This window comes from Eumetopias jubatus, unplaced genomic scaffold (genome assembly GCF_037043125.1).
Source record: "Eumetopias jubatus isolate StellerSeaLion01/CBP00866 unplaced genomic scaffold, mEumJub1_p1.0 scaffold_6, whole genome shotgun sequence".
NCBI lineage: Eukaryota > Metazoa > Chordata > Mammalia > Carnivora > Otariidae > Eumetopias > Eumetopias jubatus.
In genome coordinates this window covers 129566459-129585598 of record NW_028274812.1, presented here as the reverse complement: position 1 = coordinate 129585598, position 19140 = coordinate 129566459, and the positions used below count along the sequence as shown (strand labels likewise).

The window sequence follows — 19140 nt, the reverse complement described above, 5'->3', positions numbered from 1 at the left end:
TAAAATCTTTAAAAAAAATAATGTCGATGGTTTCTATGAAAGGGCCATCTATACAAATGAAGCTGAGTGTTGAGTGGCAGATGAAAGAAGTGTTACATTTATGCGGTTGAATATCTTATGTTTAAGAGCTCACTTCCTATAGAAGCCAATACCTCTTTTAACTGGGTTAGAAGATAGTTGGCAAGAGAAGATGGGCTTGTGTCTGAGAGGAGAGGAATTACTTGCACTCCACATCGTGAAGCCTTCCAAGTCTTTTTGGAAGGGAGGCGATGTTGAGTGGAAAAAGAACACGGGCCTTGGAGCTTGACATCTCTGGGTTCAAACCCTGCCCCCCTTATCAGCTATGATTACCTGCTTTATTAAGGCTTAAGGTGCCTACTTAATAATGGGAGCAATAATATATACTGTACAGCTTTTGTGAGGATTAAATGGTATGTTATTTTAAAAAATCCCTGACATACAGGTGTTAGATGAATGTTGTTAACTGTTATTAAGAGAAAGATGGTAGCAAGTACAGTTAGATAAAAATGTTTTAATTCAGAATTTGCAATAGTGTGAATGAGATTGGGTTCCATTTTAGGGAAGATAGAGATTTGCTAAGCAAATGACAGGAGCATTATATTAGAAAAATGTTTACTAGAGAATAAAATGATCACACCAGGTGTGAGAGAAACAAGCTTATTTTGTGTCTCGAGCACTTATTTTGTGTGGGACATAATGTCAGGAACCAGTGCTGTCCTGGTGAAGACAGGCATAGACCCAGCCATGAAGCATTCTCATATTGTCATGAAGGACTGGCCTCTGAAAGACCCAAAAATACCTTGTCAGCTAAGTTTAAGTGGTTATCTTCAACTAAGTGTAACATAACTCCTTTGAATTTTTTTTTCTTAATTTGAGAGCGCGCAAGTGAGCAGAGAGTGGGGGGAGCAGCAGAGGGAGGGGGACAGGCAGACTCTGCGCTAAGCGCAGTGCCGTCTGCGGGGGCCTGATGGGGGGCTGATCTCAGGACCTGAGCTGAAACTACGAGTGGGATGCACAACCGTCTGAGCCGCCCAGGCGCCCCCACTCCTTTTCTTGCCACATACCTGATCCAGGCTTTTTACATGGTAACCTCCCTAGTTGGTCTTCCTGAGGGTTTAGAGTAGCATGGAAACCTTCTTGTGTATCAGGTTCATCTACCTTTTCTCTGTACCGTGTGCTGACATTTTGCCTCAAATTAGAAGAAAAAAGCTGAAAGCATTTTAGAGGCTTTTGATTTGAATGTGTATCTGCATTATTTACAGCTCTTTTGTATCTTGGTCCAAACGACATCCTCCGATTCTCGTCCCCAGATGGCATGGTTGGGCAGAGAGGAACAGTGAGGCGGTTATTAGGACTTCCTAGAACTTTCATCTCTCCTGCATTTAAATGTAGTTCACCCTAAGAAAACCTGGCTAGTATTTCAAACTAAAGTTGTTTATAGTTTTTATGTTTCACAAAGTTAATGCACAGGGGAACAATCATCTTTTTCTTTATAAAATTTTATTTCTAGAAGAGAGGAGTAAGTGCCACATGGTGGCAGCATTACTTAAATTATTGAAGTTCTATTATATTTAAGCTCTCTTTTTGTGTTTGTTAGTATTTCTGGACAGCTGACTGTCTTTCTCCTGACTTTATGCAGATCCTTTATATCGTTGATTCCAGTGCACAGAGATCCCAGTAGGGCCCTTTCAGTGAGCATCGGTTCGGTAGGGTCTGTGGGTGTGGCAGTGTCTGCGGGACCATTATCTCTTTAGCCACAGAGGAGATGTCATGGCCTCACCATGTAGAACAGTTAGTGAGCTTTTCTGGAGTGCTTTTGGGGTCTATGGTCCTGTACAAGTTTCTTACTTCATTTTTTTTTTTTTTTAGTTGCATAAGTCTCTTTTTTGATGGTTTTGTTATTGAATCATAGTTGGAACAATGTTAACATTCATTTCAGGTGTACAACATAGTAATTCAGCGAGTCTATACGTTATGCTGTGCTCCCCACAGGTGTAGCTACCGTCTGTCACCATACAACGCTATTACAATACCATTAATTATATTCCCTGGGCTGTACCTTTTATCCCCATGACCTGTTTATTCATTTCATTAACTGAAGGCTTGTGTCTCTCACTCCCCTTCACCCACTTTGCCCATCCCACCACCTCTTCCTCTCTGGTTGCTTATTTCATTTTTAGCAAATTTTATTCTTTGAATGCTTTATTGAATAGTTACTGATTACCTAGGTATATCAGTAAGGAATGTGTTTAGTTACCAGTAACAGATATCCGAAAAATAGTGGCTTTTTTTTTTAATTTTTTAAGATTTATTTATTTATTTGAGAGAGAGAATGAGATAGAGAGAGAGCATGAGAGGGGGGAGGGTCCGAGGGAGAAGCAGACTCCCTGCTGAGCAGGGAGCCTGATGCGGGACTCGATCCGAGGACTCCAGGATCATGACCTGAGCCGAAGGCAGTCGCTTAACCAACTGAGCCACTCAGGCGCCCAAAAATAGTGGCTTTTTAACAAGTATTTATTTTTCTCTCAATACTCAGAGCCTAGGGCTGGAGTTAGCTTTTTCTTCTAACTTTGCCTTCTACCTCCCTGGAGTGTTGCTCCTATCCTTATGCTTTCAAGGTGGCTTTGGAAGTTTTACCCATGACATCTGCATTTCATGTAACAAAAAAGAAGGCAGATGGAAAATAGCAAGCATTCTCTGTACAGGCACATTTGCCGCTCCAGATAATATTTGGGGATTGATGGGAAGAAAGGAGAATGGATCCAGAACTAATGTCAAGGAGACATATAAAAATAAATAAGAAAGAGTCTACCTCCAGGAAGGTAACAGTCTAGGGGAAAAAAGACATAGAACCAGTGAATTTTAATGGTGGAATTATGATAAAATAAGCACAAAGCACTTGAGATCTCAAGAGGAAACAACTCCAGAAGCAACTCCCCACAGAGCTGGGAGGAAAATTTTCATGGAGGGGGTGGTGTTTGAGCTAAGAAAGAAAAATGGATGTTGGCCAGTAGGAAAAACAAAAATGGAGACGATTAAAAGTAGAGCCCCCCCCCCAAAAAAAGGGATTCAAATAAGTGCAGTAATTACAGAGTTGGAAGGGATTGTGTCCATGAATTTGAATGTGGGTTGAATTGATGAAGAGAAAATTCCTTAAAAGGCAGGACAAACTAGAATTTCGCTTGACATCCTAATCTCTCATTTTTGGTTAGATTATTAGAGTAACTGTCTACGGCCATACCACCCTGAACACACCCGATCTCGTCTGATCTCAGAAGCTAAGCAGAGTCGGGCCTGGTTAGTACTTGGATGGGAGATTATTAGAGTAACTGTCAGATTATTAAGTATCAGGATAAAGTCTGTCCCATATAGCATGTGATAGACATACACACACACACACACAATACGGTTTTAAATCCTGTGGGACTGACCAGTTTAGTGACTGAAAGAAAATTTTAAATTATGGTATTGGTCTCTCATTTCCTTTCTAATAGTATCAAATTATATCTTAAATATAAATATTTTAGTAACTGTACTAATATTATTAATAATTGGTAGCATTTTTGTTTGTTTAGAGGAAGTGAGTGAGTGCAAGTTGGGTGGGGGGAAGGGACAGGGAGAGAGGGGAGAGGGAATCTCAGGCAGGCTCTACGCTTGGTGCAGAGCCTGACGGGGAGCTTAGTCTCAAGACCCTGAGCCGAAATCAAGAGTTGAACGCTTAACCAACTTGAGCCACCCAGGTGTCCCCATTGGTAGCATTTTTAAGCACATAGTGGCAGGTACTGTTTTAAGTACATTACATGAGCAACTTGTTATTAAATTTAACTTAAAATTAACTGTATATGTAATTTTATGGAGTGTTACACATCAGAAACCAAGCTTCATTAGTGCTAAGCTTTGTTCTGAGAATTTATGCCCCAGAATACACACACACACACACACACACACACACACACACTCTTAAATGGAGGGGTGCCTGGGTGGCTCAGTTGGTTAAACAGCTAACTCTTAGTTTCAACTGAGGTCATGATCTCAGGGTCCTGGAGTTGAGCCCCACATCGGGCTTCCCACTCAGCGGGCAGTCTGCTTCTCTCTTCCTCCCTCTCCCTCTGCTCCTCCTGCATGCTGTGTCTCCCTCTCAAATAAATAAATCTTTAAAAAAAATAAATGGATGTTAATTTATAGTCTTCCTTTTGTAATAAGTGTCAACAGTGCACCGTGGTCAAAAATATCAGCATAAAAACAAGCACATACCAGCGGGTAAGTTTAAGGGCAGAGACTGTTTCTAACATTCTGTCTTATATAACACTATCATTGGGCCTATTTGTTGTTTAAATGAATGAGGCTACAAACTCCCTTTCTACAATATAAGACTACCAGTTTGCCTGATAGAAGAAATAACCCTCTAAATAAGTGGTTCTTTTTTAATTTTTTTTTTATTGAAGTATATTTGGCACATGTTACATTAGTTTCGGGTCTACACATCATAATTCAACAAGTGTATATGTTGTACTATGCTCACCACAAGTACAGCTACCATTTGTCACCATACAGTGCTTTAAATACCATTGACTATATTCCCTGTGCTGTGCCCTTTATCCTTGAGACTTACTCATTCCATGAGTGAAAGCCTGTACTTGTTACCCCTTCACTCATTTTGCCCATCCCCCCTCATGCTTGCCTCTGGCAACCATCTGTTTTCTGTCTCTATGGGTTTATTTCTCCTTTTTGTTTGTTTTGGTTTTTTTAGATTCTACATATAAGTGAAATCATATGGTATTTGTCCTTTTATTTGATTGACTGATTTGGTGGCGGGGAGGGGCAGAGGGAGAAGGAGAGAATCCTCAAGCAGTCTCCTCAGTGAGCACGGAGCCCCATGCGGGGCTCAGTCTCACGACCCTGAGATCATGACCTGAGCCGAAATCAAGAGTCAGATGCTAAACCAACTGAACCACCCAGGTGCCCCTGTCTTTTTCTGTCTGACTTATTTCATTTAGCATAGTACCTGCAAGGTTCATCCATGTTGTTGCAGATGCCAAGATCTCATCCCTTTTTTTATGGCTGAGTAATATTTCCAGCGTGTGTGTGTGTGTGTGTACATTTCATATCTTCTGTATCTATTCATCTATAATGGACACTTCTGTTACTTCTGTATCTTAACTATTATAAATAACACTGCAGTAAACATAAGGGTGCCTGTATCTTTTCAGAAATAGTGTTTTCATTTTCTTGGGGTGAATGTCCAGTAGTGGAATTACTGAATTATATGTTATTTCTATTTTTAAGTTTTTCAGGAACCTCCATACTGTTTTCCACAGCGGTTGTACCAGTTTGCATTTCCACCAACAGTACACAAGGTTTCCTTTTTTACACGTCCTTGCCAACTCTTGGTGTTTCTTGATTCTAGCCATTCTGACAGGTGTGAGGTGATATCTCATTGTGGTTTTGATTTGCATTTCCCTGATGATGAGTGATGTTGAGCATCTTTTCATATGTTTATTGGCCGTCTGTATGTTTTCTGAAAAAAAAAGGCTATTTAGGTCCTCTGCCCATGTTTTAATTGGATTATTTGTTTTTGGTGTTGAATTTTCTAAGTTCTTTATGTATTTTGGATATTAACCCCTTATCAGACATAGCATTTGCAAATATCTTCTCCCATTCAGTAGGCTGTCTTTTCGTTTTGTTGATAAGTTTCCTTTGCTGTGCAGAAGCTTTTTACTTTGGTGTAGTCCCATAGCTTATTTTTGCTTTTGTTGCTTTTGCCTAAGGCCAATATTAAAGAGATCACTACCTATGTTTTCTGCTAGGATTTTTATGGTTTCAGGTTTCACATTTAGGTCTTCAGTCCATTTTGAGTTTATTTTTGTGTACAGTGTCAGAAAGTGGTCCAGTTTTACTCTTTTGCATGTGTCTCTCCAGTTTTCCCAGCACCATTTATTGAAGACTGTCTTTTTGTCATTGCATATTCTTGCCTCTTTTGTCATAGCTTAATTGAGCATATAAGCATGGGTTTATTTCTGGGCTCTTTATTCTGTTCCATTGATCTATGTATGTATTTTTGTACCAGTACCATACTGTTTTGATTACTACAACTTTGTAGTATATCTTGAAACCTGAAATTATGATACCTCCAGCTTTGTTTTTCTTTCTCAAGACTGCTTTGGCTATTCCGGGTCTTTTGTGGTTCCATGCACATTTCAGTATTATTTGTTCTATTTCTGAAATACGCTATTGGTGTTTTGATAGGGATTCTTAACTTTATATTTTATTTCAACTTTGATAGTGTTTCTTAACTTTAGTAGGTCATAGTCTCCTTGGAGAATTTTTTTCTCCCAGGAAAATGTGTAAAGGACATATATATATTCAATTTGAGTACAATTTCAGGGGCATTCTGGAATCCCAAAGCCCATCCATGGACCCTAGAGTAAGACCTATACTTTGAATAGAACTGCAGAACTCCCCTTTCTGTTCTTCATTGTCTTTGTATTTGAATTGACAGACCACTCCTTTGCATCTTGATAAAGAAAAAATGTACCATAAGGAATAGTCTTGATTCATTCAGATTCCAGTGCCGTGGGGGGAAGGTGACAGCAGCTATGACATAGTTGGTTTGTTTTTTCACTTCCTTCTGGCTACAGAGATAGAGCAACTAGAATAGCAAAACCAGGCAACATCTGTAATGAAACCAGGGGACAAGGTATCCCCCAGATACCAAATGACCAAATCACCAAAAAAGTCTTCTATGGAATCAGAAACTGGAGGAAGACATGGAAGAATGGCCGAGGGTCTTGTGAAGTCTTGAATGCTAGAAAACCTCAAAATTACCATCAGGAATGCTTGAAGGGCCATTCTAAGGAGAAAGCAGAACCTTCAGAGGGGACTTCACAGGCTCTAATTTCTGAGTGAGTGGTAGCAGACCACAGAAAAGTCTAGAGGGCTGAAGCCACCCGTGAGTTTGAAACTCACAAACCAAAACACCCTTCTAGAACAAGGCCCTTCACCTTAGAGAAACTAAAGGAGATTGAATACTTTGTGAAATAGCAGGAAAAGGGCGTTCTAGAACTTTGAAGTTAGAAAGACCGTCCTGACCACCTCTCCCTTGTAAAAATAGAGGAAAACTAATTAAAAGTAAGCAGGAGTCAAATCCCATAACAATAATGTCCTTTAAGGCAATGAGTGTAAGTATGACCACAAAAAAAGATAAGAACTGTAACCTAATATTTAAAATGAGCTTGGGAAGCATAAGAAAATTATTAGAAGTGAGGAAAAAAAGGGTATAAATCAGAATCAGAAAAACTCAAAATTGATTGGCTAAAACAGAAATGGAAAAAATAAAAGCTAAGGTGAAAATTTCAGGAAAAAGGAATTTTAAAAATTATTTCAGGAATGAAAACTAAACTAGAAGGAACACAAGAGTGAATAAACACAATGGATAGCCCTTATGTGAAATTTAAAAGAGTGAAAGAGATAAAAAGAATTCAAGAGAAAGGAGTAGTTATTGATAGTAAATACAGAAGATGCAATACAGTATATGCCTGATAATCAGCCCTTAGAGAAGAAAGCCAAAGCAGTGTAATAGAACAAATGTGAGAACTAAAATTCAAGAAAACTTTCCTGAAAAAAAGTACTAGCGAAATTTTATGGAAGGGCACACTACTGTCAGGGAAAATTAACCCAGAAGAGCCTACACTGAGAAATTTTTTAATCTATTGGATTTTATAGAAAAAAAATTTTTTTCTTTGGGCATATAGACAAAATGGGTATCTTTTATTAGGGGAAGAAAACCTGATTTTTTTTTTTTTAAGATTTTATTTATTTGACAGAAATAGCACAAATAGGCAGAGCAGCAGGCAGAGGGAGAGGGAGAAGCAGGCTCTCCACTGAGCAGGGAACCTGACGTGGGGCTCGATCCCAGGATCGTGACCTGAGCCGAAGGCAGCCGCTTGACCGACTGAGCCACCCAGGCGCCCAGAAAACCTGATTGTTAACAGACTTATCTGTCTTATGCCAGAAGACAATGGATTTGAACAGCCAGGGATTTTATGTCTAGCTGACCCGCAGCTATATAATCCACTGTTGTTGGGTCATGCAGGACTCTGCAAATATTGTTCAAATGAGCCTTTCCTGAGGAACCAATTATATAATCCACAGAGTGAGTTTCAGATGACGAAAATGATTGGCAAGACTTCTACCTAACAAGAGTTGGTAAGCATTAAATATCCATTTACTTACAGAACTAAGACTGAATGGCAGTTGTTAAGGGAGAGAGTGTAACATGCAGTGACTGCTTTCTGACCATGCAGACTCGGTCTACTGAAAGGTGGAGGCTGAGGGAAGTGTATATGAGGAGAATATCGCCAGGCTCTTATTGCCTTATAAATATTAACTGGGAGTAAAAGGGTACTGTTTCACATAGGATCCTGAAGGAGTGAGAAAGCTAGAGAAGGCGATGATCCTCATACTAATATTGCTTATAGTAGGGAACCAGTAGACAGTAACCAAAAAAGTGGAGACCAAGGGTATTATATAAAGTATTAATATAAATATAACCATGAGAACAAAAACACCAAATTCTTCTCAATACTGAAAAAGATACGAAAAGAGGGAGAACAAATAGACCACATGACCACACCTGAAAATGTTACATACATTATGTGTGTGCGTTTATGAGTCCCTCATAAAGTGAAATAAGAATATCTGTATATCATGTTTCCATTTAAGAAGGAAGGAATTGGAAAAATATATATATACTTACACATACATATGAATAAATATAATGGGGAGAACAAAGGCAAAAGGGAAAAAATTAAATTTCCTTACAACTTGCAGCCCATTGACAAATCTTTGAGACAGGCAGAGTGACCTTCTTCTCGGAACTCAACTGCCTCCATGTTAATACTTTGCTAAGGGCAAAAGGCAGCCTTAGCTTAATATTAGCCCAAACTCCAGGATCCCGTAAGTCTCCTTTAACATTTAAAAAATTCCTTTGGAAACTTCCTTTTCTCTACCCCCATATCTCTTTGTACGTTAGCAATCATCCTCCAAACATGTGGCCCCCTGATAAACATTTGAAGGGTCTTATGACTAAGGGTTTACTACATAGTAGTAAATCACCTTTTCCTCATAACAGCTAGCCCCTCAAGGTCCTGGAAACCTTGCTTCCAAATTCCTTAGAGGAAGATGTCTATGGCCATATCACCCTGAATGCGCCTGATCTCAAATTCCTTAGAGGCTTATGCTCTCCCTGACCTCCTCCCAACTTAAAAGTATATAATCAGTCAACCCTCACAACCCCAGTGCAGCATTTCCTGCCCACGGGTCCTGTCTCCCGGCTTTAATAAAACCACCCTTTTGCACTGGAGACACCTCAAGAATTCTTTCTTGACCATTCACTCCGAACCCCAACATTTTCACATCAAATACATCCACATCCACATTTATATGTGCCTGTGTGTGTGTGTGTGTGTATACATTCACGTATGTATGTGGATGTATATCCTTATACTTAAGACAGTGGTAGGATAAAGTTTTTAAAATAATTACCTAAAGAGAGAGTTAGGAAGGAATACAATGCAAAGGACATGGATAGAAGCTAGACTGTTTGGAATGTATATATATTTTTTATAAATGTAATTTTGGAGGCATGTAAATATTTTACATAAAAAATTAAGTTTTAAGGAACAATCCCTAAAAATCAAGTAAAATGTAAAAAAAAAGCAAACGTGTGTTTCTGGATGGTGGCATTGCCATGCAGAGAGAAACTGTTCCAAGTAACTTTAAAACAGGGCAGTTTGTACATTCCTAGCGGAATATGCCTTCAGAACAGCCGTAGCAACAACAACAAGCAAACAAACCCTTAAGCTGTTTTCAGTAATCATTTTGTTGATGCTAGTGTCATTGTCATTTGAGTGAAGTGGTGATAAAGCAAATGAGTAGTTCTGTTGGTGTTTTGAGAACTGCAAAGAAATGGGTAAGAACAGTAATTAAAAACCTTATTCTTAATTTGTTTAATATGAACTTAAAATGTGTCTTTTAAAAAGCATATAACCTATTTTGTAGCCTTATCCCCTGAAAGGCCTAGAAATAATGACTGACCCAGTAGCAGTGAACACCCCTAGTGATCATTCTCAAATACCATTTCTAAATATTAATGGTGTTTAGAGCGCCTGGGTGGCTCAGTCATTAAGCATCTGCCTTTGGCTCAGGTCATGGTCCCAGGGTTCTGGGCTCTCTGCTCAGCGGGAAGCCTGCTTCTCCCTCTCCCACTCCCCCTGCTTGTGTTCCCTCTCTTGCTGTCTCTCTCTCTGTCAAATAAATAAATAAATAAAATCTTTGGGGCGCCTGGGTGGCTCAATGGATTAATTGACTGCCTTCGGCTCAGGTCATGATCCTGGAGTCCCTGGATCAAGTCCCACATCGGGCTCTCTGCTCGGCAGAGAGTCTGCTGCTCCCTCTGACCCTCCCGCCTTTCATGCTCTCTCTCTCATTCTCTCTCTCTCAAATAAATAAATAAAATCTTTAAAAAAAAAATGGTGTTTAGAGACCTGCTGATTCCAAGTCTGAGTCCAGAAATGTACGAAGTGAGCCTGGTGCACCCAGTTATATCAGAAAGCAAAGAGGCTACTAAAGAACATAGAATTCTGTCTAAAGCATTGCAGAGCCGACTTGACTGGGCTCCCACTGGACAAAGATAGGACAGTTTGAACACCAGTAAGGAAAAATACTGTAATGGCTTTTGAAAACTTCAAATATGTTAATTCTGTGAGTCATAGGAATGCGTAGAAACAAACAGAAACCTTTAGAGAATACTAGGGAACCAAATCATTATTTTTAAATCTGTTAAATAAGAGGAAATAATCAAGTTTTTATTTTGCCTTTCACATGTAAGCATTCCTCAGAGTAACCAAATAGTTGAGGGGAAATTTCTCTTTACAGAGGTATTCCTGCTGATAAACAAAGACGGAATGCTACCAACATCCTGCTGAAAGTACACAGCCCACCTCTGAAATATTCTTGCAAACAAAAAAACAAAACCCTGAATCTGATCAAGCCTCTAGTTCTAACTGCTAATTTACAGGAAAGAGAACAGACAAAGGGATATGTTAGATTACACCACGGGGATTCATTCAGCCAAATAACAGACTGTGGGAAACTGCAGAACAGATGACTCACTTTTTTTCAACAAATTGCAAAGAAAAAAGTGATGGAGGGGAAATCTATAGATTAAAAAAGATTTAAGAAACGTATTAACCGGTTGCAATATATAAGTTTTAGTTCAATTTTTGTTTAAATGGGGATAAAAAAGAACATTAATAGGACATTTGAGGAAATGGGAATACTGCCTTGTTATTTAATAGTATTAAAGAATTATTATTGAGCGCACATGTACGTGTGTGAGAGAGTGTGTGAGGAGAGAAGGGGACAGAGAAGTGGTCTTACTGTATTTTTTTTTAAGAAGAGTGTCTTTTAAAGATGTTGAAATATTTACAGTTGAAATGATGTGCTGTTTGGGATTTGCTTCAAAAGAATCTAGGATTGTGGGCAGGAGAATGTATGCAGTGTTACAGAGGGAACAAAATAAGCCAGGAGTTGAGAATTGTTGATTGGCAATAAGTACAGTATTCGCTTTTGATTCTTTGAGAAAGATTCTATGGAAAAAATTTTAGTAAAAATCTAAAAACAGTGTAGTAAAAATCTGGCCATAGCTGCTCCATAAGAATGGCTCAGAACAAAATAAAAACCTCAGCAATACAACTAACTTATTTCCCTACAATCAAGTTTACTACCCTTCTTTTTTAAATAAACTTTTTATTTTGTATTAATTTTAGACTGACAGTAAAGTTGCTAAGGTAGTATAAATAGATCTCGTGTACCCCTCACTCAGTTTCTCTCCCTATTGTCTTATATAATGGGTAAAACATTGATACATTACTATTGATGAAATACCAGACTTTATTTCGGTTTCACCAGTTTTTCCATCACGGTCCTCTTTTTGTTTTGGGACCTAGTCCAGGGTACCACACTGCACGTACTTGTCTGTCTTTCTAGTCTTCTTTGGCCTGTGACAGTTATCTTTCTTTCTTTGTTTTTCATGACCTTTACAGTCTTGAATACTGGCCAGTAGCCTATAGAATGTCCCCCAATCTGGGTTTGTCTGATGTTTTTCTTAAGATTAGACTGGGGTTATGGGTTTTGGGGAAGTGCCCTTGGCACATTACATCAGAGGGTATGTGTTATCACCATGACATCACTGATGATGTCAACCTTCATTGTTTTCACTGTGAAGTCAGTATTTTTTGCTTTCCCTACTCTGTTCTTTGGAAGCAAGTCACTAAATCTGGCCCACCCTCAAGTGGTGGTGGGAGGGTAGTGTTAAAGTCTGTTTTCTGAAGGGGGGGTGTATCACGGGTCCTCAAGACCACATCCAGGTTCAGTGACTGACTAATAGGCCTTAGCATATGGTCATACTGGTGGGTAGGCCTTATTACGGCAGAAGGATACAGAGCAAAATCTGCAGAGGGAACAGGTGCGTGATGAAGATTTTGGAGGAAACCAGGCAGAAGCCTCCAGGAGTCTTCAGTGGAGTCACACAGGATGGGCTACATTTCCCCAGCAATGAGCTGTGACAACACAGGTGAAATGCCTACGAGAAAACTCACCCGAGTCTAGGAGTCCAGGGATTTTATTGGCAATTGGTCAGGTAGGCAGTCTGTGCCTGGCGTGTATCAAAATTCTAGACTCCCAGAAGAAAAGATGTGCCTTATCATTTATAGAAAGTTTTATACCAGTGTAGGGAACTATTTACTGGGCAAGTTCCCAGCCCCTGGCCAGAGGCCAGCCTTGCAAGCGGGCCTTTCTAAGGAGAGTGGTCAACGTTAACTCTTTTCTGTATAGGGAAGTATCTACGTGTTGTTACCCTTACTGCACATTTTTGAGAAAAATGGGATTAGATTTAAAAACAGCATAATAATGGGAGCTATTATTATGTGTTTGATGTAAGAACACCAAAATTAAAATTAGATCAAGGGTGTCTAATTTCTTTGCTGTGCAGAATAAAATATGTGGCAATCTAGTCCTCTTTTTGTTCATTTAATGTTTCTCATGCCCACTTTTAAACATTGCTATAAAAAGATTACTCATATTGCAACTTTTGAAGCATTTCATAATAAAAAGAATGCCTCCAGGTTGTGACCTCATTTATTGCCAAATAATTAGAAGAAAGCTGTGTAAATTTCATTAATAAGTAATAGCATAACAACCGAAACCTGCCTGGAAATCCCAGAAAGTAATTACTGAGATTTAAGACACAGTATGTATTAGTAATTTACTTTCTTTTAATAGGAAAAACGTGGTCTTCGAGAAATGCGAGTTCTTGAAAATTTGAAGAATATGATCCATGAAACAAACGAACATACTCTTCCCAAATGTAGAGAAATCATGCAGGACAACTTAAACCAAGTTCTCCAGAGATGTAAGCCGGCATTGTTGGTTTTTTTTATATATATTGTTTTATTTCAAATGAATGCTATGCCAAAATGTATTTCCTTCAGTATTTTGGTAGTAGGTGGAGAGAGAGTTCTTAACCAAAACATAGAAATTGAAAGCCCTGCCATAGAGAACATTGACTATCTCATGATTAATGTATGTTGCCGTTGATGTTGAGAGCGTTAATCTCCAAAGTGAGATGTGTGCATCTGGAGTCCTTTTAGGATGTGAGAAAATTGCAGCACTTTTTACCTTTTTTGTTTCTTTAATTATCCATAAGAAGAAGTTTGGTAACTAAGAGTTAGGATATGAAATGAAACTTCTTTTTCAGACAGGATACTAGAGTTTTTAACTTTTTAAAAACATAATCCTGTCATAAATGTTTGTATCTTATAACTGTTTTCATTAAGCAAAACATTGTAATGTGGAAAGATATTAGAAAAGAATCCTTATTAAACGTATCAAATAATAATATAAAATAAAAGTTTTATTAATAACTGATCTTACTCAGGGCTTCTCCTTAGATCTATATTGACGGTATTCAGCTTGTCCAAGGATAGATAATGCTGGTAACTGAAAAAACATCGTTCTGGGGGGAAAATAAAAGAAAACAAAACTAGCCAGTAATATAATGATCTGTGAAGGAAAGCAACAGGGAGATTTGGTTAATAACGGAGTTAAGCCAGTCTTTGTATTCAAGTCCAAGTTAGTTTTGTGTAGTCTAATGCCTTTAGGAGCTTGGATAGAATGAATGCCCCAAGATTATGTTTGGTTTCCTTGAGTAGAATAGTAAAAAGTCTAAAATTGACTGTGGGCTTTTGCATTTTACTACAGACATCCCTTGTTTGTTTGTACAGTGACTTCCTTAACCCTGACAAACATTCTAGATGTTATACTAACAGTAAAACTTGAATTATTATTAATAAGAATTCTTATGAATGCATTTGAGATGTGCCTATAACCTTCCTTTTCTACACTTTGAGTATATAAAAATAAGTTGGGTAAAACTTGTAACAATCTATGAATGACTATTTTGACTTACTTCATTCTTGGGCTAATATTACTTCTGATTTGAGGACTAGCCTCTTAAAAGTAAGAGTCTTCATAATGAAATAGAAAAGTATTGCTGGTAAAATGGGATTCAGACTGTACACATGTCCTGAAAAGAATTGAAACACATGGGGCGTCTAGGTGGCTCAGTTGGTTAAGCAACTGCCTTCGGCTCAGGTCATGATCCTGGAGTCCCAGGATTGAGTCCCGCATTGGGCTCCCTTCTCAGCGGGGAGTCTGCTTCTCCCTCTGACCCTGTCCCCTCTCATGTGCTCTCTCTCTCATTTTCTCTCTCAAATAAATAAATAAAATCTTAAAAAAAGAATTGAAACACATAAAATACAAAGTTTGGTAGTTAAGGTTTCAAAATCTGTGGACTACCCTGGGTGTAATTAGCTCTGTGAACCCAAGAAAAGACTTTTGGAGGTGTTTGCCTGCCAGAAGCAGGAAAGGCTTCTTCAGTAGGCTTCTGCCCACGTATATTCTGGTAAGTATTATGAGCATGCGTAGAATGGAGATGATTATCTACTTTAATTTTAAAAATTTGCCTGGGCCCAGCTGTCATTCCTGGGGAATTTCACATTTAAAAATCTGCCATTTTAAGTCAGAGTGCTGGCTTGTTTATTTTCAATGGTAATTGATCAGGGACTTGTACAAAATCATGCAAGCAAGTTTATATGGAATATACTGGAATATATTTTGACCTAAGTAGCGCTTTACAAGCCTAGGGATGAGTTGGGTTTTGTTTTGTGCCTCTTAACACAACTGCCACATTTATCTCTTCCTGTGGGAGAGCTGTGTGCTCAGAACTCTGCAGGTGTGGCCTTAAGCTGGTGGTCCCACATGTTGCACAGAGCTAAGTAACTGTGGAGCAGTAAGGTGCAGACGTCTTGAATTACTGGAATGTAGAACTGTGACGAAATCCTCCGCTTGGAACTGTTTCCGCTTTGGGCTGGGCAGCCACCCACCTTGCAGAGTGTCTCCGGATTTGGGGACCAGAAGCTTTAGAACAAAAACTGACCTGTGGGTCCTTAAAAATCAGAAAAAGTAAATGAGAGCTCTAGGAGAATATGGAAAAAGCAGCCTATAAAGTCATCAAGATGCAGCCTTTATGTTATTTTCATCCTGATAACAGTAATGTCTGTGCCCTGCTTACAAATTATTTCACAGACTCATGGGCTTCACCAACTTTGTTGTCTGGAGATCTCACTGTAGTATTGAGGACCGCGACCTTGATTTGAGAGTAAGAAGGGCAGAGCCTCTCTGGGTTATTCCTTATTCACATTAACTAGCATGGTCATAGGAAGATAGTTTTTTCTTCTTTCCCCCCTTGCTCTCTCTTTTTGAGAACGTCACTTTTTTTTTTTATTACTTAAACAGAAGGATATATGTTTAAGTAATAAGAAAAAAAAGAGAAAGAAGAAAGCAATAAATCACCTTAGTAACCACCTGAATATAACCATTGCTTTTTAACTTTGGGGAACATCATTTCAGACATCTCTGTGTATCTCCAAATAGAAGAACAGGTAGAGAAATAATGGCTGAATGGCTAGCTGGGAAGGTATGAGGGGGAGAGAGAGTGTTTGATAAGAATGGGCTCATACACTTTTGAAGCTTAGGTATTAATTTTAAATTTTATTTGAGTTTAACAGAACAAACACTTAAAACTGAAGGGAATACCTTAAATAAGTGTTTCTATACTATAAGAGATAATAGTTACTAAAAGATCAAAGAAAAATAATTAGAAAAACAAAAAAATTACAAAAAACATTCAGAAGTTAGGGTCATGTTGTTATTATTTCTGCATTAATTAATGCCTTGAAAGTTAGAGGCAACTTTCCCCTCCTTCCTCTCTTCCCCAACTCCTCACCTGAAAATGTTAACTTTATCAAGGTTTGCAGTATTTGCTTTCTATCCTGCAGTTCTAGTGCTGCCAGTTGTTTATTTAGTCTTAGACTATTCAGTTCCTTCTGATTTATTTATTAGATCTGTAATGATATTGTCATAGTTCTCAGTTTGTTTCCTTAGCGCTGCAATTTCATTTTTCATTTCATGCAATGTGTTTGCTCTCTTTTAATAAGTTCATATTGTTGTTTTGTATAACAAAGTACCTGTGGAAAATTATATTAGGTTTTCTTTCAGAATAAGTGTTTTGTCTTATCTCTCACATGTTACGTACTTTCTCTGCCTCCCAAATCTATTTCTGTATAAATTTAAGCATATTAGAGTTCTAAGAATTTTGTCAACTCATTTTCTCTTTCTAACTTTTGGGGGATGAAGTAATTACAGTGGGGTTAGGAGTCTCAGTTCTTGGCTGCCACATTTCAAAGTTTATAATATACAACTATAATTCAACCTTATTCAGTGAATGATGGAATTTTTTACCTTTTGTTTTTCTTAACTTTTTATTTATTTTGTGGGTTATTTTAAGGGACTGAGTTTGCCTGGTTTTGCTTCACTCTGTCTCTACCTAGAGATCTTTAGGAATTCAACAGTTTAAAATACTAACCAATTTTTAATAGCACTTTACCAGTTAGAATTTTCTTCTTCACTGACTGCTTCTTCCTCTACCCATCTCCTTCGTCTCCTCCCTTTTCCATTCTCCCCCTGGTCATCCCCTCATATGTATCTTACTAACATACTTTCTTGGCTCCACTTTGAGACTGTGACCAGACTCTGACCACCCTCATCATGTTCCTAACTGCTACCACCCTGGTCTAAGCTACAGTGACCTCTCGCCTAGATTGTTCTAGTAGCCACATAACTCATGTCTTTCCTCCCTGTGGTCTGTTCTCCACATAGGAGCCCGAATGATCTTTTCGAAATGTGTCTTGGCTCTTGTCATTACTATATCAGGATCTCCTCACCTTGCTTAGAGAAAAGCCAAAGTCTTCACAGTAGCCTGGACATTTCTACATGACGGCCCCGCTCTGACTTTTTTATTTTCTTCCATTTTCTTTTCCCACACTTCATTCTAGCAACTCTGGCCTCCTTATTCTTCTTCTAGTATATGCCAAATGTGTTCCCACTTCAGGGATCCCTCTGGAATACTCTTTTGTCAGGTTTTTGTCCCTTGTCATTTCCTATAGATCTCCGCTCAGGTGTCCACAGTGAGACCCTTCTAGCCATGCTGTAATAATCATTGCCCCTCATTCAGGCATTCTCTGGCCTCTTTACCATGCTTTGTTTTTCTCTGGAATATCCACCACCACCTGACATGCTCAATATTTATCTATATGTTGTCTGTCTCCCCAACTAAAACATAAGTTCCATGAGCTCAGAGACTCTGATTGTTCTCTGCAGTACCCCTGACACCTAAAACAGTGACACATTGTAGTCACGAAGTAGTCATGCATTCATTGAAATGAGTGAATGAGAATTCAGGCAACATCTTCTGCTAGCAAACCAAAATTATTTGCTTATGTATGTATTTGAGGTTTACATATACACACCATGTTAGAATGTATTTGCTTCTCTTCTGTGAGGACAGTCAGGATGTTGTTAATTGTCGTCTGTGGCACAATTACTGTATGTGGTGCTAATTTTAAAAACTCTTTTGATTGAGAGAAAATAATCTGACAGATTCTTGATGCTTTAAAATCAGTACAGTCTCCTAAAACACTGAGACAACAGGGGAGATGGCTTCCTACTGAATTAGGTATAACACTGCAGTAAGTGATGTGGAAGTGATGGGTAGGTTTGCATAATGGGCCTTTTCCCTTGGGGTCTCTAATCATGAAGAAGGAATGTTTGGTTTAGTCACATGATTTTTCTTGTATTTTAGAAAAGCAGATTTCATGAAATCTAGAAAGTAAGCCTTTATTATTGTGTGGCTAAAGAATTAAAAAATCAGTTACTTCTAAGGGAGTGAAATTTCTAAAAATGGTCATTCTGTCTGAGCACAAATATGAGGGACAAAAGTTTGCCTCTGACTCCTCTGTCAGATGTGTTCTAATTAAAATTTTAAAGGACATAACAAATGACAAAATGATATCATAGTCTTGTAACTCTTCTTTTAGATTAAGCCCAGAATGATTTGAAAATGAAGAAGCACCCAAAGACCACAAAATGGATTTTTTTTTAAGTTATGTTTGGAGTCAGGGGGAAAAAATCCAATCAGGAAATGATAGAACCACTGCTTGGGAGAAATGATGTAATATTAATATACCACAGAAAGAAGGCAGATCTAATCAGCTCCCATTTTGTTTTGTTTTCATCTTTTCTGTTAGAACAAACAATGATTGGGAACATAATTTTCAGTCCTAAAATATTATCTTTGATATAACTAAAATAAATGGTTACTGATAAAAACATTACTTTTGAAAAGCAGAACCCTCCTCTTTTACCATATTCTCACAGGGAGGGACCTAACATTTTTCTGAAAGGGAAATCACAGTCCCTGCCCTGTTATGGAACTTGTGAGCTATTTGGGGCTAGGTTTGGGTAGGATAGGAAGGCAGAATTGTAAAACACTAGGCAAACCTCTGTTTAAGCAATTACAGGATAAAGTGGTGTGATACACACCTACCTCATAAAGGAATTTCAAATAAGAGAAAATCCTTACAGGGAAAGGATTAATCTGGG

At 38.4% G+C, this 19140-nt stretch overlaps 1 protein-coding gene across 2 annotated transcripts in view; it reads left to right on the top strand.

The window, feature by feature from the left end:
* BLOC1S5 (biogenesis of lysosomal organelles complex 1 subunit 5) overlaps window positions 1-19140 on the top strand; it is a 54361-nt gene that overhangs the window by 9138 nt on the left and 26083 nt on the right. For both annotated transcript variants that reach the window (XM_028122934.2, XM_028122933.2), the window contains exon 3: window positions 13363-13492. In XM_028122934.2, the coding sequence (XP_027978735.1) occupies window positions 13363-13492 (130 nt within the window). The remainder of the gene's footprint in view (window positions 1-13362; window positions 13493-19140) is intronic.